At 64.2% G+C, this 20,313-nt stretch overlaps 2 protein-coding genes across 3 annotated transcripts in view; both read left to right on the plus strand.

The window, feature by feature from the left end:
* ZC3H3 (zinc finger CCCH-type containing 3) overlaps positions 1–752 on the plus strand; it is an 82,945-nt gene extending 82,193 nt beyond the window's left edge. For both annotated transcript variants that reach the window (XM_031439775.2, XM_064476755.1), the window contains exon 12: positions 336–752. In XM_031439775.2, coding sequence (XP_031295635.1) covers positions 336–367 — 32 coding nt within the window. In that variant the 3' untranslated portion in view covers positions 368–752. The remainder of the gene's footprint in view (positions 1–335) is intronic.
* A 7,055-nt stretch (positions 753–7,807) lies between these two features.
* Positions 7,808–10,182, plus strand: MAFA (MAF bZIP transcription factor A). Its single transcript, XM_031439774.2, has one exon. It carries the CDS (start codon positions 7,850–7,852, stop codon positions 8,927–8,929), a length of 1,080 nt encoding a protein of 359 aa, XP_031295634.2. The 5' UTR covers positions 7,808–7,849; the 3' UTR covers positions 8,930–10,182.
* The last annotated feature ends 10,131 nt before the right edge of the window (positions 10,183–20,313 follow it).

Genomic DNA, 20,313 nt, shown 5'->3' on the forward strand with positions numbered 1-20,313 from the left:
GGGAGCCTCAGGCTCATCCAGGTGTGAGTCTGGGCTGTGTCTGCTTGCAGACCGTCTGCACCCGTATTTGTAGCCCAGCCCGCAGACTGCTGCGCTCTCATGACCCACCTGCTGTCCGCGGCTCCCCCGCCTTGCCCTCTCAGCCCCGCAGGCCAGGCCTGCGCCCTGCTGGACACTGACCCCCCGGGTGGGCAGTGGGCGCTGGGCTAGAGGACGACGTGTACCCGAAGCCTCGCTCCCTATTTCTGGCGGCCCGTGCTTGGTGGGCCTGGGCCCATGGGGGCCCTCCTCCTGGCTGGGAATCCTAGCTCTGACCTTTGCCCCTCTCGGAACAGGGAAATCTCTGCACATCAAACCCCGTCTTTGAGGGCCCAGGGGGCCGGCCCATGCCTACCTCGGCCCCTCGGCCCTGGAGAGGAAGGAGGCTCTGCCCGCCACGGCCCCAGAGGAGGGGCCGCCGGCCACTGAGCACCCCCCTGGGGCTGCAGGGCCATCGCTCTGCCCACCTGGCTCTCAGCTCTGCGTGACCAGTACCCAGGTCTCACCTCCCTCGGGCTGGGCCCCACCAACCTCCCACCCCGGTTCCTCAGCCTTGCCCGAAGGGGCACCCAGCAGGGCTCACCCCCAGCCCTGTCCCCTCCATGCGATGTGCCCCTAGTCCTCCCCTAGGATGCCTGCCCGGGGAAGCGCGCCGGGCAGGCCTCCCTGGCGGGCGTTTTGTGTTCAGCAATAAAGGTTCTGTCCTGTGTCTACTCGGCTGTCCTGACTGCCGCCACGCCACCGCGCAGCCCCGTGGGGCATCAGCTCGGGTGGGTGCACACTGCTCATGCCCCAGAGCCTCTCCTAGAGGTGCCGCCCCGCAGACCTGGATGCCTGAGACTGAGAGGCAGGTGAGGGGCCGTCCACCCGTCCAGGGGGCACCCCTGCCATGGCCCCTGCGCATCCTCTCACCTGCCCGCTTAGCCACGGACCCAGACAGAGCCAGGCAGGGAGAAAGCACATCCCCTTCGCTGCCTCTGGGCCGGAATGTTGGTGCTGTCTTGCCTCCTGGATGGCTCCGCAGGTGGGGGCAGCCTCTCCATGGCCAGGCCAATGTGATTTGCGGTTGGGAGAGGCCTAGGAGGGGGCCCTGGGCACATGTTGGATGTGACAGTCGGGGGCCAGGGTCCCCCAAGCTGAGTTCCTCTCCAGAGCTCCTCCTCCAGGTGTCTCAGGAGAACAGCTGGGCCAAGGTAGGGACAGGGCAAAGAGGAGGCAGCTCGCTCCACGTTGGAAGTGTCTCTGGTCCCGGGGGCCTGGGACAGGGTCTGGTCTAACAGATCCTGGGAGGCCAAGGTCAAGGCCATTCAGAGTATTCATCCCTCATCCCAGAGAAGTGAGCTGCACTCCAGCTGGTGAGCACGTGCCCACAGCCTCCCGTTCTTGGACCGCTGCCGTGTGCCTCCATCTCCGTGTCACCAGTGTCGCTGCATCACCACCCACACCGCGTGGCCTGCAGCCCCACCCCTTGGCCTGGAGTGGAGCCGGCTGCACCACCACTTGTCCTCCACCTGCTCCTCCTGGGCCTGGGTGAGAGGGCAGCACTGACCAGCCCTGGCCGAAGGGCGTTGGGGAGGTCCCTCGGCCCTGCCCCCGCCCCCGCCCCCGCCCCATGAGGCCGAGGTGAGGATCTGGGGGTCCTGCCCCCAGTCCCTGTCCGTGCAATGGCATGTCCCTGTGGCAGCCCCAGAGGTGACGAGAACCAAGCTGGGTGGCGGCAAGCGCTGCCTGATGTCGTTGTGTGACGGCGACACTCGGTCCGGGAGCAGGGGACCCGTTGCCTCGAGTGCCGATGCAGGTGCTGCGCCCTGTCCCGGGCCTGCCCTGTGCCATCTCAGCGGGATGCTGGGTCATGGGGCAGAGAGCAAGCCCCACCCAGTCAGTGAGCCGAATGGACCCCACGGTGGGCCAGCTCGCTCCCCCAGCCTGGCCCCGCAGCTGCTCTGGCCGGGCACACGTCGGGCAGAGGTTTGCAGAGCCATGTGTCCTCACCTAGCCACCCCTCGGGTCTCTGTGGTGGCCTCAGACCAGGCCCTTGGAGGAGCCACATGGGTTGGCTTAGCCTGGGCTAAGCACTGACAGAGGAGCCTTGGAGCCAGGGCTGAGCGAGCTGCTCGGCTCCTTCTCCAGACAGGCGCGGGTGCGGCAGGAACTAGTGTGCGACATGACCAGGGGCAACCTCGGCCTCCTGCCTCCTCCCCTGAGCTCCCTCCTGACGCCCGCGGGGAGCTCCCACACACAGGGGACCCTGTGACAATGGGAGGGGCAGGGAGTAAATTCACTCCTCTGCCTGGACAGGCAGGAGAGGCAGAGGGAGACAGTTGTTGGTCCAGCCTGACCTGAACCATGACCAGCTCAGACCCTCCCCTTGCGCTTCCTTCTGCAATAAAGGAGGGGCACACGCTTGCACCCCTGGCTGCAAGGTGGGCACCAGCCAGATCCAAGGCGAGTAGGTGTGTTCCTTGGGGGTGGGCTCCCAAAAGACCGATGGGCAGCTGGACCACTCCCCCGCCCGCCCAGGACCACCACTGCTCCCCCGAGTCTTCCCTTCCCGGCTGCTCTGCCTCTCTCCCCTGGCCGCCCACTTGCTCACAGCCACAGGCCCTGCCACCTGTACCCGGGCCCCACTGCCCCACGGTGCAGCCCACTGCCTGGAAGCGGCCGGTCTGACAGCTGTGGGCCAGCGTGGACGGCTCAGGACAGGCAGGGCACTCCTAGAAGCAGGAGATGCCCTGCTAGTGGCTGCCCTGTTCTCCTGGACCCCGGCCCCGGGAGCCCTCACCACTCTCTGTGACCTATTAGGGGACCCTGTCAGCCTCAGGCTTGGCCTGGTCAGAGCCCTTGCCCCCGGGCAGGAGGGGCAGTGTGCCAGTGGTCACCCTGGGCTCCTCAGGCTACAGGGCAGGCCAACCAAGAACCCTGGGGATGAGGGTGTGGGTCGGTCCCCCCTCTACTGCCCGTACCAACCCAGGCAGACCCTGGAGCCTCTTCCTTGCCTTTGCCAAGAGCCCAGGAAGGATCCCCTCTCCAGGCCTGTGCCCTCTGTGGACTGCCCTTTGCCCTAGGACAACAGGTCGTGCAGCTTCTCAGACGATGGCCCCACGGACAGGGAGCCTCCTGTGAGGGTGGCGGGCCGGGTGCAGTGACGGTGACACGCCCGCCTGCAGGTGGCAGAGGCAAGGCAGGGAAGCGGGGACACCCCCCCCCCCGCTGAGACCCAAAGTCATGTGACCAGCAGGTGGCGTGGGCTGGAGGCGAGCTTCGTTTGGGGGGAGCTTAGAGCCTGGTCCACTATCTGAGGGTTGAGAGGCGAGGTAGGAACAGTAGGCGGGGTGGGTGTGCACTGGAGAGGCCAAGGGGCCTGCGGGAGTGGCACAAAGGTGACTTTGGGGTGGGGTCTGAAACAGGTGCTGACTGGGGAGGGGGTGCCGCTGGGCAGGCAGCAGGAGGGGAGCTGGAGGAGCCGGCAGTGTGGTGGCAGGAAGGCAGGAGCTTCCTGCAGCCAGAGCCCTTCCCCAGGGAGCCACCGCCCACCCCGGCTGGGAGTGTGCCCCACCAGGATGGTGCCAGGCAGCTCTCGCTCCAGATGAGCCCCGAGGTGGGAGGACACCAGCCTAGTGCTCCCTGAGCCCAGGAAGAAATCCCTGGCGAGAGGGGGAGAGGCTGAGGAGAGGTCTTCAGCTGGGCTCTGACCCCAGCCTGCTGTCGAGGACGAGATGTCTTGTGGCTTCACGCTGTGACGTCCATGAGGCTGGCTGGCCAGGTCACCACACGCCTCGGCTCAGGAGCTGCATGGTGAGGAGGGGTCCCCTCTGGAGGTTCCTCTGGGGAAGGAAGCCCCCCAGCTCCCTCAGGTTGTTGAGACCGCTTCTTTTGAGCCTGAGGAGTAAGGCCCCGAGGTCCTTGCCAACTGGAGGCTGGAGGTCACCCTGGCTCCCCCAACCTGACTGCCCCCATGTGTCCAGGCTGGTGAGGAAGCCCCTGGAGGGGTCCTGTCCACTCTCATGGGGAGGGGGTCACCACAGCACGTGAGGAGGTGAAAGGTGGAGGGGGCCTGGCCTGATGTGGGGAGGAGTCAGGGGTCCCACCCCGACCCTGCACTGGTTTTTGTGCAGAACAGACCAGAGGTGGCCATGGGGACCAGGCAGTGGGTGCCCTACCTCAGTGCAGCTGTCCTGAGCCCCTGACCCCTCCCCACCAGCTGTCCAGTTACTCGAGCCTTCAAGTCCCCCCAGCTGTCGGGTCAGGGAGAGCCTCCGGCTGCTCCCAGGACGACCTGGCTGGCACGGAGCCCATGGACCCCAGTGATGGCTGCATCTCACCATCAAGCCTCGGCAGCCTCCCTGGTGGAGGTGGGGGAAGGTACCCCGGGCAGGCAGCCTGGTGCACAGAAGGTGCTCAGTAAAGACATGTGTTGTGCATTTAACAATGAGCCCCAGGGGTTCAATGAGTCCCTGTGGAATTCCATGGGTTTAGTCACTGATGTGTTGTGATAGGAGGGCATGGTGGTGCTAGGTGGGAGAAAAATGATCCTTTCTGGGGCCGCGGAGAATTGGCTTGTTCCCCTCCCAGCCTCCACCGTCAGGGGAGCCGAGAGGAAGACCTTACCCTGGTGGCTGCCGTGGCCAGGAGACACAGCACATCTGATGCTGTATCTGTGGCTCTCCGACCAGCCATTCCTGGCAGACAGGAGGGGGCCCTGGTCACCCCCCGGCCTCTGCTCCCAGACCCGGCTGTCAGTGCCTCCCTGTGTGTCCCCTGCCCCAGGCCAGCAAGTGGCAAACAGGAGTTAACGAAGACAAAGGAGCAAGCCTAGAGACCACCACCGGAGCCAGGAAGGGGCAGCACCTTCCCCTGGCAGGGAGAGCCTACCTCGCCCCCTCTGCAGGCCGCTGGCTGGACGGGTGGGCAAGCACTCCGAAGCCTGCGTGTGTGCGGGGGGCAGTCGGCTGCTCTCCCGTCTCCCACCCACCTGGCTGTGAGAGAAGGCTCAGCTGAGACCAGGGGGAGCCAGGGAACCAGGGAGAAAACAGCCGCTGGCAAGAGCGTAGGAGGGCCCTGGGGCAACTGCCCCCAAAGCTTGGGGGTGGCCAAGAGCTGAGGGCAGGCACACTAGCCCAGAGAACTTCTGGGAAGCCAGTCCTTCCCCGACTCCCCGTCCAGGGCCAGGGGAGCTTGCCCAGTGCCTACGCCAGTCAGGGACAGGGTGCCCTGCTCTGCTCCAGGCAGTGCCGCCTTCCCAGGTTGCCCCAGAGGCCCTATGCCTCCCCCTAGTGTGGATGCGGTCTCTGGTCCCCACGTGCAGCAGACCGCACACTGGCTGTTCCTCTCCCCCAGTGAGGGAAGGAGGGAACCTATGTGAGTCAGTGGAGGCGCGGCCAGCCTGGCCAGGCCGGGGCCCAGCATCCTTGAGCATCACATTTGAGGGCTGGGTGTGAGGGGAGCTGTCCCCTACTTGATGTGGCTGAGCATGGGTCTTGAGGAGGGCTGCCCTGGCCTCAGCCTCCTTACTGCACCTCTCAGGACAAGATGAGGTGAGCAGGAGGGACTGGGGGTCCAACAGAGCCCGGGCATGACTGCGGAATGGTGCCCCTCGGCCTGAGGCCAGGAGCTGTGAGGAGGGCTCCTGTCTGCACAAGCCTGGCTCCACCCTGCATCCTTCTGAACTTGGGACTGAACCCCTGCCTGGTCCAGGGGCCTGGTTGGAGCCACAGTGTGAGGGGCAGAGTCAGGTGGCTAGGCACAGGAGCCCCGTGCAAGCTTTTCCCCCTCAGACAGGCAGACAATACCACCAGCTCGCCATGTGGCATCAGCTCTCTGAGCCGTGGCCTCCCTCTGAACACAAGGTGCTTTAACGGAAGCCCCAAACCTGGCAATGCATCTGGCAACTCATTCAGCTGGGAGCCCAAGCACCCAGCCTGGGGCCTCGGTTCTGCCACTTGCTGGGCCATCCCTGTGGGGTGGTCCTTCTCTGCATGGCCCTGCGTCACAGCACAGCCCACCCAGAGGGACGTGGGGGCAAGGAGGAAGGGGCAGGGTTGCCCACCATGCACACTGCGGCCTGGCCACCCACATGACATCTTAGGAAGTGAAGTTTCACTCCCCACAGTATGACACTTTTCTTATTAGAAAATAGCAGACATTCGTGCCAGGAACACAGTAAAAGCCCCAGTAGACAGTGTCCCCAGCACGTGTCCAGGCCACCCCTGGTGCCTTCCTGCCCACACCCTCCAGACCTTTCCTTCTATGCATAGAAGATTGTGTGTAAGATTGAAGTTTTAAACTATAAAAGTCATATAACAGTGTAGAGAACAGGGGTGGGAGGGGCTCTCTGGGTCCTGCCTCTCCCATCTCAGTAGATCCTGGTGGGCAGAGGCAGGGAGGCTCCCCTGCTCCGGGTGCACCCACTGCTCCAGTTCTTTACCTGGTGACCAAGCCCTGGACTCTGGGTGCACCTTCACAGTCAGCCCAGCTGTCAGGTTTTCTGGCTCTGGAGGTTTCCCACCTCCGTCCCTCTTATTCCTGCTCCCAGCCAGTATGGCACCACTAGGCCCGACCTGGGCAGGTGGGCAGCTGGAGCCAGGATTCCTAACCTGGTGTCTGGCCTGGCAGCCCTCTGGCCAGAGCCAGCCCCCAGGTCCCTCCCATCCCGGAGTCCCTCCGACCCCCTAAGTGTCCGGCCTCACCCGCCCCGGCTCCCGCCCCCATCCTAGGGTCCCCAGCACGCCGTCTTCACTGGCCCGCGCACGACTCCCTCCCCACCTGCGCGCTACACACCCTCTGAGCCGGGCGTCCCGCGGTGGATCCCGCCCCACGGAGGTGCCAGCAACTTTGTTGACTGAATTCCTGAACCCGCCTGAACCGCGGAGCTAAAAATAACCGGCGCTCCCGCGCAGCGCCCAGCCGGGCCGCGCAGTGTCATCCGAATTGGGAGGCCGGAATGTCCCGGCGCCACCAAGCTAGCGGAGCCCGACGCGTCCTCCCGGCCGGCTGGCAGAAAAAAACCTGGAAAAGGGCTGCGGGGTCACGGACCAGCTAGGTGGCGGGGGACAGAGGCACCGAGGTGCGCCCCCTGCTCCCCAAGATTCTGTGGCCGCCCCGTCGCGGATGCGAGCCCTCGGAGGCCGCAGGCCAGGCCCCGCGCCCCCGCGCGCCTCTCGTGCACCCCAGCCCTCTGCCTGTGCAGACCCCTGAGGCGGCCACCAGAGGGCCCTGTCCCCTCCTCTCGTGGGCGGCGGGTCACCACCCCTTCCCACAGCTGTTCCCCGCAGGAGATTGACAGCTGGGTTCCGGGTTGCCATAGGGATAGGCAAATGAGAGCGACGGGTCTGGGGCTTCGATTGGCCCGTGGAAGAGCGCCCCTCCCAGAAAGGCGGACCCAGGCGCCCGGTGCTATAAAGGGGAGCGTGCGGCGCGGCGTTCGGCGGTGGAGGCGGGGCTGGCGGTGAGCGGGTGGAGTGTGGGGAACCTGCGGAGCCCGAGGCGGTGGCCTGCCTCACCGCCACCCGCCCGGCCACCCGCTTGGCCACCGGCGCGGGGACGGGGGAGCACGGCTGGCCTGCGCCCTCCAGGGAGCTACTAGGGGCTGCACAAGAGGCCTAAACGGCGGCGTCCCTAGCGGTCGCCCCTGAGTTGGCTGCGTGAAACTTTTCCCCGCGCGCCTCTGTCCGGAGTCCGCGCTCCCTGCGGCTGACCCGGCCGGGACCCGCCGCCCGTGGAGAGCAAAGGGGGGGGAGAGGCCTGCGGCTCCCCCCCCCCCGCCGCCTCCCGTAGGGGCGCAGCCGGGCGCGGCGGCGGGGTCCTCCGGGCGATGGCCTCGGAGCTGGCGATGGGCGCCGAGCTGCCCAGCAGCCCTCTGGCCATCGAGTACGTCAACGACTTCGACCTGATGAAGTTCGAGGTGAAGAAGGAGCCGCCCGAGGCCGAACGCTTCTGCCACCGCCTGCCGCCCGGCTCGCTGTCCTCGACGCCGCTCAGCACGCCCTGCTCCTCTGTGCCCTCTTCGCCCAGCTTCTGCGCGCCCAGCCCGGGCACCGGCGGCGGCGGCGGCGCAGGGGGCGGCAGCGGCGCGGCGCAGGCCGGGGCAGCCCCGGGGCCGGGGAGCGGGGGCCCTGGCGCCGTCGGGGGCGCCTCGGGAAAGCCGGCGCTGGAGGATCTGTACTGGATGAGCGGCTACCAACACCACCTGAACCCAGAGGCTCTCAACCTGACTCCCGAGGACGCGGTGGAGGCGCTCATCGGCAGCGGCCACCACGCGGGGCACCACGTCGCGCACCACTCAGTGGCCGCTGCGGCCTACGAGGCCTTCCGGGGCCAGGGCTTCGCGGGCGGCGGCGGCGCGGACGACATGGGCGCCGGCCACCACCACGGCACGCACCACGCCACCCACCACCACCACTCTGCTCACCATCACCACCACCACCACCACGCCGGCGCGAGCCACCACGCCGGCGTGGGCCACCACGGCAGCAGCAGCGCGAGCCACCACGTGCGCCTGGAGGAGCGCTTCTCCGACGACCAGCTGGTGTCCATGTCGGTGCGCGAGCTGAACCGGCAGCTCCGCGGCTTCAGTAAGGAGGAGGTCATCCGACTGAAGCAGAAGCGGCGCACGCTCAAGAACCGCGGCTACGCGCAGTCGTGCCGCTTCAAGCGGGTGCAGCAGCGGCACATTCTGGAGAGCGAGAAGTGCCAGCTCCAGAGCCAGGTGGAGCAGCTGAAGCTGGAGGTGGGGCGCCTGGCCAAGGAGCGGGACCTGTACAAGGAGAAATACGAGAAGCTGGCTGGCCGGGGTGGCCCCGGGGGCGCGGGCGGGGCCGGCTTCCCGCGGGAGTCCTCGCCGCCGCAGGCCGGCCCCGGCGGGGCTAAGGGCGCGCCCGACTTCTTCCTGTGAGCGCCGGACCCCGAGCCCGCGCCGCCGGCGGGAACGGACTTGCTCAGGCCGCCCGGGGCCTCGGCTCGGACTCTGCGGCCCAGGACGAGGACGCAACTCCCGGCCGAGCCGCTGCCTGCGCGCGCGGGCCTCCGCGTTAACACCTCCGCCTCCCGCCGGGCAGGCCCCGCGCGCCCTGCTGCAACGTCTGCAGGCGCCGACTGGAGGCCCGTTCCCGCGGCGCGTCCTCCTCGCTCCCGGCCCGCGCACCTTTCCGGGTCGCGGTCCTGACGCTGCCACAACTCCTCTGCGCGGAACGCGGCGATTCCCAGCAAAGTTGCGCCAGATCGAAGTCCTTCGTGGCGTCCGCTTGTACATACGCAGAGCGCGGTTTTGCCCCTGACCCGGCCCGGCCCAGCCCGCCGAGGGCGCCGCCGCCGTCCCTCCCCGGCAGCCTCTGCCGCCCCGCGCTCCTGCTTTTTCTCTTTCGGCCTCCCTACCCTGCCCTTTTCTACTCCTCCTTTCCAAAGCGGTGTTGTTTTCGAAGTATTTATATTTATTTTGCTCGGTGATTATATAAGAAAACCCCGGAGGAAGTTGCCTCCTTCCGAGCCGGGGTCGCCCTCGGCTGTCCGCGTGTCCCAGCATGTGTTGCTCGCTTGAAGGGGCCCGGCCCCTGCTTGCCCGCCTGCCCGCCTGCCCCCAACCCTGCCGCCGGCGTCCCATAGAGATTGAAGCCGAGGAGTATTATCTATGCTGTGTTCAGTCCTGCTGCCCTACTGTACTCGACGGGGGCGGGGGCTGGCCCGGACTCCGTGCTGCTATTTCTCTATGCACCAGATCGTATTTATGACTCCTGGGAAAATATATCTTATTTTAACCCTCAAGAGAAGTGAAAAGGGAAAAAATAGTAATGCACAGTATTTCTAGCGGAAAACAAAAATTTTTTAAAGAGGAGGTTTTCGCTTGAATCTCCTGGCATGGGGGCGGGTGGAGAAAGTGTTTTTATTTTAGTTTAAAATATGTTTCGTTTTGTTTGTGGATTCGTTTTTTTAAAGCCTGATCGAATTTTGGACTAGGCGGGAGAGAGTGTGGGGAGGCTGGTGCTCCGGCCCCTGCAGGTCCCGGTCCCGGACTACAGCCGCTCCTGCTGAGCGCAGGAGACTCGCCAGCTTGCGGGAAGTTTTGTTGCGTTGTTGGGTTTTGTTGGGTTCCTTTTTCATTTGCTACGAAACTGAGGAAAGAAAAAAAACACAAAAAATAAATCTGTTTAAATCCAAAAGTCACTGGAGCCTGGCTGGTTTTTCTTTGGCTTTCATTTTTGCTTACTTCTTCCTGAGTAGAAGGAAAAGGAGGTCCCTAAACTGGGCCCTGCTAGCTCGGGTGACCCGCCTGGGCTGACCGACTGGGAGAGACTGACCAGAGTTGTAAAAAAGCCTGCCGTCAGGGCCCGACCCAGAGGCATCTGCCCTGCTGGCCCCGGGCTGCCCCTCAGGGAGGAGGGATGCACAGGGTGGACCTGGGGACCCCATTAAGGCAGGACAGCGGCCCAGTACACGAAGCCAGCCTTGGTGGTGACCCCACGCCCAGCACCACTGCATCCTGGTGGCAAGCGCTGTCCCCAGCTCTTCCGAGCCTGCAGTCTGGCCTCCCACCTGAAGGTCCAAGGCCTGGACTCTAGGGGAACCGGGGAGGGCAGCACCTCTGGAAATTTCACCCTAAGGGGGCTGAGGCCATTGTAGGATACTTGATTTATCTCCCTTCAAAACAGGACAGAGTCGGGTGAAGGTCTGTGGTCCTCACGTTTGGAGCTGAACTTGCCGCCCACCTGGCCAGGGCTCCCTGGCTCTTCTCCGCAGGGAGGGCTGCGCTACTTCTCAGCCTGGGGACGCCAGGTCTCCTCCTCAGGGCTGGGACAGCTGCAGTTCCCGAGAGGATGTCGCCAGAGTTTCTTATTGTCTCCATCTGAGAAACAGAAAAGGCGAGTGCTGCCCCCTCCCCAATTGCCTTCGGGTAAAATTTAGAACTGGAAGGTTGGATTTCTGAGGGGTTTGACCAAAGTCCCTAAATCCAGGGGCTGAGCTCTCCAGCCCCCAGGAGGGGAGCGAGCTGCCGTCTCTGAGGGCAAAAATGCTGGTGTAGAAAGAAGGGGAAGTGTGGAGGTCGGGGAGGAGTTCAAGGGACCAGTACGGGAGGCTGCAGCGCGAGGGGGAACCAGGCCAGCCGACCTCAGGACAGGGTCCCGAGGCTCAGATGGGAGGAGGATCGTTGTCCTGGCCCAGACTGCTGCCAAGGAGGGGCCTGGACACAGGTGAGGGCCAGTCCACTGGCTGGTTTTGATGAGGGCACCTTGGCTTCCACTGCCGTGAGGAGCCATCAGGGAGCCTCCCTCCTGGCAGAGAAACCAGCCCGGGTGGGCAGCCTGGTGCTCTCCTGGGGGAGGGAGCTGCGCTCACCCCTTCCCTCCGGCACCCCAGGCCTCCCAGAGCCCAGTACCCAGCAGGGGGCCTGGGGCCCACGAGGAGCTCGGGAAGAGGGGCCACGGCCACACTCTGCAGCGGTTGGGTTTCTCTGCAGGGCGGGCCTGAGCCCGGGGCTGAGTGCTGGGTTTGGTTTCATTTTCCTCTTCTATTTTCTCTTGCTTTTTCCTCCCTCCCTCCTTCTCTTTCCCTCCTTCCTCCCCCACCCCTTCCTTCTTTCCTCCAGTTTTCCATCTAGGATCAAATGGAGAAGAGGAATGAACATGGAGGATGTGGAACTTCTTGGGGGAGGCAGGAAGATGGCTCATTTTTGTGTTTAGGGACAGATTTCCGAAAAACATTTGGGGGAATCCATGAACTCCCACAGGAAAGCAGCCAATCTATGGAAAGCGAAAGGGCCGGGAGAGCAGAGGAGGCCCCAGAGGTGCTGCCTCCCGCCAGCCCCGCTCAGCCCGCCTCGGGCCGGGCCGGGGCCGGGCAGGGGCCCAGGTGTGGGAGGGACTGTGTGAGAACTGGAGGCCTTGACCTCCACCTCACTGGGCCTGGGGGCCAGGAGAGCTGGGGGACCTCAAGAGTGTGACAGCCAGCGCTCAGGTATGTCTGTCTGCATCCGCCAGTGTGAGTGCGACATGACTCTTGTCTCTGTAGGTGTGTGGGGGCTGTGGCAGCACCAAGATCCGTGGAGCCACCCAGACTGGTCTGAGAGGGAGCTGTCAGGCAGCCAGGGGCCTGGATCTGGGGTAGGGGTGCCAGACGCAGTGTCCACGCTGCAGGACGGGCCTCCACCCAGCACCCGGGTCCCGGAGCTAATGTGCCTGCCTGGATGTTCAGGGGGCCAAAGTGACCTCCCGGAGGAGGCTCCCCAGAACCATCATGTGGACAGAATCTATACCTTGTGGCCTTGGGGACCCCAACCACCCTGGCCTGCTACCCCCACCACCACCTCTAGGGGATTCAACCATTCATTCCTTTGTTACTTCTTTCAGTCTGAGTCCCAACTCTGTGACCACAGCAGGGACCGAAATGACAGCCCTGGCCCAGAGCTCCAGGGGAGACAGACCCATTCAGGAGGCAAGTTCCTTAGAAGGCTGAGTGCCCGGAGGATGGGGAGAGGGGGGTAGTGGTTGGTGCTAGGTGTTGGTCTGTTGGTCTGGGACATTAGAGCAAATCTGGGGCAGCCTTGAGGGCAGCATGTGTTCCCAGGGGGGCCTGGGAATGACCCTCCAGGCAGCTGTCTCTTCCCAGACCTGAGGGAGAAGCCTGGAGCCTGTGTGCCTGGACCTGTGGCCCATGGACCTGGGGAGGACAGGGTGGCACACACACGCTAGACACGTGCACACTCATTTCACACACACTCGACATACACAGACCTGCACATGTAACCCCTACACATACACTCAGTCCACGCCACGCGCACTCCCCTGCTTGGCTGCCCAGCCTTGGCAGCGGCAGGACACAGTCCCTTTCCCTCTGCGCTGGACCTACACAGCTGTGCTCAGTGCCTGCCGGCTGGAAGCCCCAGACTCTCTGGCCAGGGCCACCCCTGCACCAGCTGCCCCAGCTTCTACCCAGGGAGGCTGACTGAGCTGAGGCCCTAGCGCCCCCACACCATCCTGGCCCTGCTCCCCGTGAACAAGGCTTGCCAGGGCCCCTAGGGGCGGCATTATTTCAGGCCCCTACCCCACACAGAGTGCCCAGCTGGGCCTCAGCTTCCAGATCTGCAAGGGTCCCTACATCCTAAACACATGCACACACAGCCCAGCTGCTCCCCTCGATCTCCCACTGGTTATAAGGGCTCCAGGAAAATCTCTGAGCCGGGATCTGAGGGGACCAAGCCAGGCCCTGGCCCCTTTTCCCAGCTGCTGGCCCTAGGGGAGCCCCAGGGCTGCTCCATATTGGGGACATCCCACTTCTGTTTGCAGTTGGCACCCCCCTGCCCCTCTCCATTTCCACACCAGCACCAGCCCTGCCCTCAGCAGCCAGGCAGCGGCTGTTGCCGGCCCCTCCCTGGCCTCCTATTTATAGCTGCTGGGGGGTGGGGCCAGCCAAGGCCAAGGTGTCCTCTTCCCTGGCCTCCCCCTCCCCAGGATGGGTGCACACACAGATGCACACATGCAAGTAGACACGGCCACGTGTGTGGGCTGAGACAAGTGCAAATGCACAGACCCCCATATGCACATGCACAGGAGCACACAGACCCAGGCACCTGTGGCAGCACTCGTGGGACCTGCACACGCACAGGGACCACGTGGGTGTTGTCTGTCCCAGTCCCTTCATCCCACATCCTGGCCCTGTGGCCTCGTGAGCTCTGACACTGGCCATCCCAGGGGGCTGTCACCCTCAGGGACTGTCTGCTCGGTTCTGCCCGACCCAAGACTCCGGAACCCTGGGGCTGCCCCACGTACCCCTTTGCCCTCCTTCTCTGGCCAGCCCAGGTCCTCCATGCCACCAGTGAGGGCCCAGATGCCCTCCAGCACTGGATGGAGGCCTCCTCAGTCTCACCCTACCCTGCCCAGCCCTGCCCCAGTGGAGACCATCACCAATTGCACTGGACTTGGGGCTCCAGGTCCACAACTCACTTGTTCAGCAGATACTAGGTCCAGCCTCGAAGGGTGTAGGGAGCTGTGAAGTGTCCCCCACCCTGCAGACTCGCCTGTGGGGAATGGGTGGAGCCAGGGCTGCGTGACCTACCTACCAGGGGCCCAAGGAAGGGTCAAGCCATCCCCTGGCCGTGGCCCTGCAACTCTCTGGCCCAGGGCTTAGGGACTTGGAACAGGGCGGGCGTTGGGAAGATAATGGCCTTCACCCAGACCCTAGTAGGCCTGGGTCTCCTCACCTCCAGTGGTTCTGGGAAGCAGATGAGTGGCTGGTTTGAGCCCGCCATGGAGGTGACAAGCTAGGTTGTCCCCAGCACTTGAGGGACAACTGGGGGACAGGCAAGGGCCACCAGTCCTGCTGGGGTCCAAAGCTGTCCCCCTGCCCAGCTCCCAGCCCTGCCTGCTGCTCTGACCGAAGGACCAGCCCTGTCACCTCCCTGGGCCCAGCTGCATGGTCAGCAGTCCCTGAGGCCGTGGAGTCCGACCAAGGGCCAGGGAGGCCCTGCTGGGGTGTGGGGAATTTGGTCTTGCCCCTGCTCTCCCAGATACCAGCCCAGCCCAACCTGGCCCTTACAGGGACACCGAGGTCCGAGGAAAATCAGACCCCTTTTCTCCGGGGACGGGGACCCATTCATTCACTCAAACTGTTGATGAAGCACCTACTGTGTGCCAGGTCTATTTCAGGAGGTGAGGATGGAACCTGGAACAGGACAGGCCACGCACTGCTGGGGTTCCCATTCTGGTGGGAGACAGCTCTGCAGCCCCAGCTCCCACGGTGAGGCCTGTGGTGTGGCCGCTGAGGAGCGAGGGAGGGAGCCCACAGAGGCCTGGCGCTGGTGCCTGGGGCAGGTGAGACCTGGGGAAGAACTTCCCCGGTGGAGGGACCTAGGGAGGGGAGGAAGCAGGGCAGAGTTGGGGGGTGGAGGCAGGTTGGGGGCCAGGGAGGGGGAGGAGCTTTTTGCGGGTGGGGCAGCGGGGCCTCAGGGAGGGGCTCTGAGAGGGGGATGGGAAGGTGGGAGCGCAGGCGGCAGGGAGGAGCAACGTTGGGCCAGGGCGGGCTGGGCCAAGCCCAGACTGGACCCACATCGTGTGGCACAGCGGGATGGCGTCCCCTAGGGACACTTAGGGTGCTTCAAGCCACAGCTCCCCCCGGCAGAGGGCGCCAGCTTGCGCCCCAGGGCCAGGAGGATACTTTACTGGGGACCAGCCAGGGAGGGCTGGGGAGCCAGGGCCTAAATTAGGCAAGTGCAGAGGGGAGGAGGGGGAAAGGCCAGTCCCGGATTTGCTCCTGGTGACCCCGTAGGGTACTGCTGGGGCCCAGGAAGTGGGACAGTGAGCTGAGGTCACTTTGGGAGAAGTTTTGGTAAAAGGAGAGTTGATCAGCGGGGAGGGGGCGGGTTAGAGAAGGTTGGCCGGGGCCGGAGGTGAGGGAGAAAAGCTGGGGGGGGGGGGGGGCGGGGCCCAGGTCTGGGTAGGGCAGGAAGGGCGATAGTTGGTAGGATGGAGGGGAGGGGGCTGCAGTGATGGGAGTGGAGGGATGGGCCGTGGGGAGGCAGGGGAGCCTCAGGCACCCACACGCCCACTACCCCCTCGCTGGCACCGAGCTCTCAGCCCACGTGCCCACTTGCCTGTTCACGAGGCTCACACTCCTGCCTCTCCCGCCGCCGCACCAGCGCACAGTGATGAGTAATTTGCTGTTGGCGGGCTCAGCGCCTGCCTAATTCGCAGTGACACCGCTCAGCTGCTGAGGGCTTGGGCTGTCACAGCCGATTAGCCCGCGGCCCCGGAGGAAAGAAGGCTGCGGGCGAGGGTGGAGGAGGGGGGCGCGGAAGGGCGGATGGAGCCCGGACAGCGCGGGGAAGGGGCGTCCAAGTGCAGCTGGGCCCCCAGCCCCACTTGCCCCTCTCCCCTGGGGGAGCTCACCTCCTCCTCTCCCCCACCCCCTCCTTCTGCTTCCAAGCTCCCTGACCTGGCACCCTTGCCTGGGGAGAAGGATGGGCTGGGGGGCTCTTCTCAGGATGCCGAGCTAGAATCCTGCTAAAATGCAGATTCCTTGAACCTCAGCATTTCAAGGGCGCTCAGATTTGAAGCCATGTGGCAGGGGGTAGAGATCAGAAGGTTTTCTTTTGGGGGAGGGGGCCGGTGACAGGAAGAGGCAGATTTGGGGGGAGATTGTCAGCCTGGCCACCTGGCAGGGAGATGCCCCCAAGAAGCAGCAGGTGGCGCCGAAAGAAGCAGGCTGAGGGTGTGGGACCCCCTAGCCCCGCAACCCAACCTAGTGTTGACAGGCAATAGAGGAGGGGAAGGGGGCACACTAGCTGCCCACAGCAGCAGCCTGGCTCCTGTCCATCTTAGCCTTGCCACTACCCTGAGCCTTGCCACCTCCTCCAGGCTGGCTGCCCTGACTCTGGTGCCTTTGCTGGCTGACACCCCAGCCAGGTGTCCTGAGGCCCGCTGGGATCAGCCATACCAGCCTGGAGGGAGATAGTTCCCCATCACTTGTCGCTGCCTGCCCTGCCCAGACAGGTACTTGCCTCTGCCATTCACCTCCCATCCCCCTCCTGCTCCCATCCCTGTCCCCACAGGGGCCTTGGCCTCTTGCCTTGTGGCGTCCCCCACCTCCCCTGCACCTCCAACACCTGCATGTGTTCGGCCTGGTCCCAGCCCCCAGGAGACTGGCCTCCCCTTCCCTGCCATGGACTCTCCCCTGACTGCCCTCCCTCGCACCCTGTCCCTCAGAGAGGGGCCCAGGAATGACACAATCGAGTGTCCAGCATGTGCCAGACTCCAGGTCTGTATGACCTGATAGCCTCCTAGGAATGGTCCTGGGGTGGCAAAGGCCCATGTCACAGATGAGATGCTGGGCAGGAACAAGCCAAGGACTTTCCTCGAGATCACTCACTGGGGCCCAGCCGGAATTCAGAGGCCAGCGCCGACGCAATCCCAGGTTCCTCTGGTAACTGGGTCCCGCTGTCCCTTCTCCTGCAGCATCAGACCCAGGTGGGGGAGGGGCAGGGTTCCCTCGGCGATCCCTGAAGCTCTCTGTGGGGCACCGGTGCCCCAGCAATTAGTTGATGACTTAGGGAGGCACAGCCCACTACTCGTCTGAGACAGAAGGGGTTTTAAACACAACTGACCCAGCTAGGCCCGCCCGAGCCCTGACCCCAGCTTCTCCCTAATGCTCCTGGTCTCTCCTTTTCAGCCGAGGGCTGCTCTCTCTAGGCAGGAGCCACCCATGGCTCCCCAGGGCCCTCAGCCCCAATTCCTGAGGATCTGACTGTCGCCCTGTGGCCTTCTGGCTAACTCCCACCTTCCTGCAGGGAGCAGAGGAGACCCCACCCCCACGTCTGCCACAGCACAGCTGAAACCTCCCTATCCTCAGGGGATCCCGTGGTTTGGGGCTTGGAAGGGATCAGGCGTGGCCAGAGAGGGACTGGTGGATGGTGGGTTGGGGAGCCTCTGACCTGCTCCCATCGCTGGCCCGAGGCTTTCCTGCAGCGCTGCAGCTGAGGGTGGGAGCTACGCCTGCCCGGGGTGGGGGACGTGCCTCTGCAGGTGTGAGTGGCAGAGGGTGTCAAGAGGTGGCACTTCCAGGTGTGTTTCTCGGTGTGTGAGACGCTCTGGCTGAGTCGCTGCAGGACACTCCCGTGGGTCACGTGGAGTCACAGCGCTGGGACCTGTTACTCCAGGGTGGGCAGGTGTGCAGAGCAGGGAGCCGGCGCAGGGCGGCTCTGGAGCTCTGCTTACTGAGAAGGGAGCAGGTCAGCAAGTTAAACGAGCAAATGACAGACTGAGTCCGAGAGCGAGAGCGAGGCAAGCACCGAGAGACAAACTGGGGCAGGGCCGGGGGCGGGGAAGAGCCCCCACCCCAGACAGGGGCAGCAGCGGAGGCCGGGTGCAGGGGTGCAGGGCCTGGCCTGAGGGGGCATGGGGCCCTCATGGCTGCAGGGGAGGGGCTGGGGCATGATGGCAGGGAGGGCTGAGAGGGCATGGACCGAGAGTCACAGAAGTAAGTCTGGTGGGCGTGGGAACAACGCAGGCACCCTGCTGCTGTAGGGAGAGATGCAGGGACGGAGCCAGCGGCCACTGCCAGGTGCAGGAAGCAGACTGGCCAGGCCAGTGAGACTGGTGATTTCTTCCTCCCCCCGCTCCCTGCCCTGTAGTTCAGAGGAGCCGGAGTCCCCAGTTTTCTCAGAGGGAGCGTGGGAATTCTGACCGGTCAGCTTAGGGGTAGAACCGGTTGGGTGGGGGCTACAGCCCTGGCAGGCCTGGGCGGGACCCTTACCTTCTTCTTCCACATGCGGGCAAGTGGCTAATCGGTCCCCTGACCTGCCAGCCCTCTGGGTTCTGGGGGTGCTGTCCCAGGGTGAGGCCACCCTTGTTGACCACGTGCCTTCCCCCAGGCTGCCTGGGGTGAGAGCTGGGCCCTGTTCTAGCTTCAGTCTCATCTGTGGTTGGGGTGACACAGTGTACCCCAGGGGTGTCATGAATTTGGCCCCAGAGCCTCCACCCCTCTGGTGACCAGAGCCCATCCCTCCATCCCACCAGGAGAGCCAAAGCAGGCTAGTCTGGGTGTCCCCTAAGAGCAGCCCCTCAGGCACTTTGTGGGTGCTTGGAGACATCCCATCAGCACCATGACACCCAAGAGCTCAGGAAGCACAGGGTTCCGCTGATCCTGGATGGGCAGAGCTCAGAACCCCTCCTTGTCCAGGGCCTTATCCACTGGGTGGCGGTGGGAGGGCGGCCTGGGCTGGAACGGGGTTTGGGAGGGGGAGGCCGGGGCAGGGATGGTAGCTGCCGAGAGGGCCCGTGGGCCTGCAGGCTCCCTCATGGCTGCGTGCAGCGGGGAGGGGACCGGGTCAGTGAAGGGGGGTGTCACTACCTCCCCACCCCTCGTCCGCACTAAGGCGACAATGGGAGAATAAGCACTTTCCTGTCTTCATTTCCCCCGCTGTCCGCTAATATCATATTGATGATAATTTCTCTTTAATGGGCTATTTGCGGTAATTATGATGCACTGAGTGAGTAATTGTATCTGACTCCCAGCGCCCACCACGGCCGAGGGGGTGGCGACGTGGAGGGTGTACGCGGCCTTTGGCCCTCTCAGCCCAGGCAGCTCTGCCCTCTGCCTGGGACCTGCCCCCCAGCCCGCCACCACCTGGTGCAGGATTCTCCTTGGCTTCCCTGTCTGAGGAGCACCAGGCCTCCCTCCCAGGGCCAGGTAGGGGTCCAGGGCACCCCTGTTAAAGCCAGGGTGGGGCTACACACCTCAGGACAGGGCACCCTGTCTCTTCCTCCCCGGGGCGCTCCAGGCTCCCATCTGGGTCTGGCTTGGCCTCCTTGATTCCCCAAAGGGCCTTGTTGTAGGGGCCTCCTGGCTTCATAGACATCCCTGGTGGGCCCCTGTCTCTTCTGGGATGTGAGCCCCTCCCCCAGCAAGACTTCCTAGCCCCACTCTGGCTGCAGAGGGGGCATAGGCACAGTAGGGGAGCCTCAGTCACTGCAGGGTTGTGCCTGGCAGACACCTGGAGACTCCGCCCAGCCTCCCCCATTAGGGAGCTTCTGCCAGCCCCTCAGGAGCGCCTCAGAGGCCCTGGGCTCCTGCCAGGGCTCCTGCCTCTCCCCACCCCGCCCAGCATTGCCAGTCTCTCTTCTTTATTCCATGCTTGTCCCTTCAGGTCCCCGTCACCTACGAGGCCCAGCTGGACAGAAGGCACTGAGGTCTTCAACAGTGTGGCCCTACTGTGTGCCTGGGACACACCATCCTCGGTAGAGGTCAGTGGTCAGGCAGAGGTCCACCCTGAGTTTCCCCCTGTAGGTGGTGAAGTCAGGTCCAGATCTCAGGAGAACAGGAATCCCAGAGACCGCCGAGTCTCTGTTGAGAAGCTGAAGCCCCCAGCAAACATCCTCCCAGGCCCCTGGGATGCACACCCTGCACTGCCTTACTAGACAAGGGCCCCCTCCTTCAGACCCGCCAGGCTGTGTTCAGGATGCGCCACCCAAGCCGGTGAGGAACATCTCAAGACAGGGTCCCTCACCTCACCATCACCCCTACGATTGTCATTGTCACCCCACCATCACCCCTACCCCCACAGCCACCCCCGTTACCACCACTGCATAATTCACCATCAGCGCCTACTGTGGACGCAGGGCCTTGCTGGACTCGTGACCATCTAGTTGAGAGATAAGACACACCCTCTTGAATTTCTGCGAAAAATTAAATGCCAGTTTGACTAGTTTTGCCCACAGAACAGTAAACAAGGAGGTGTCTCTGGGGCTGGGAGGGCCTCGGGCCTGGTCACTATGGTTGGCAGTCAGGTAGAACATT

This window comes from Camelus dromedarius, chromosome 20 (genome assembly GCF_036321535.1).
Source record: "Camelus dromedarius isolate mCamDro1 chromosome 20, mCamDro1.pat, whole genome shotgun sequence".
Classification (NCBI taxonomy): Eukaryota; Metazoa; Chordata; class Mammalia; order Artiodactyla; family Camelidae; genus Camelus; species Camelus dromedarius.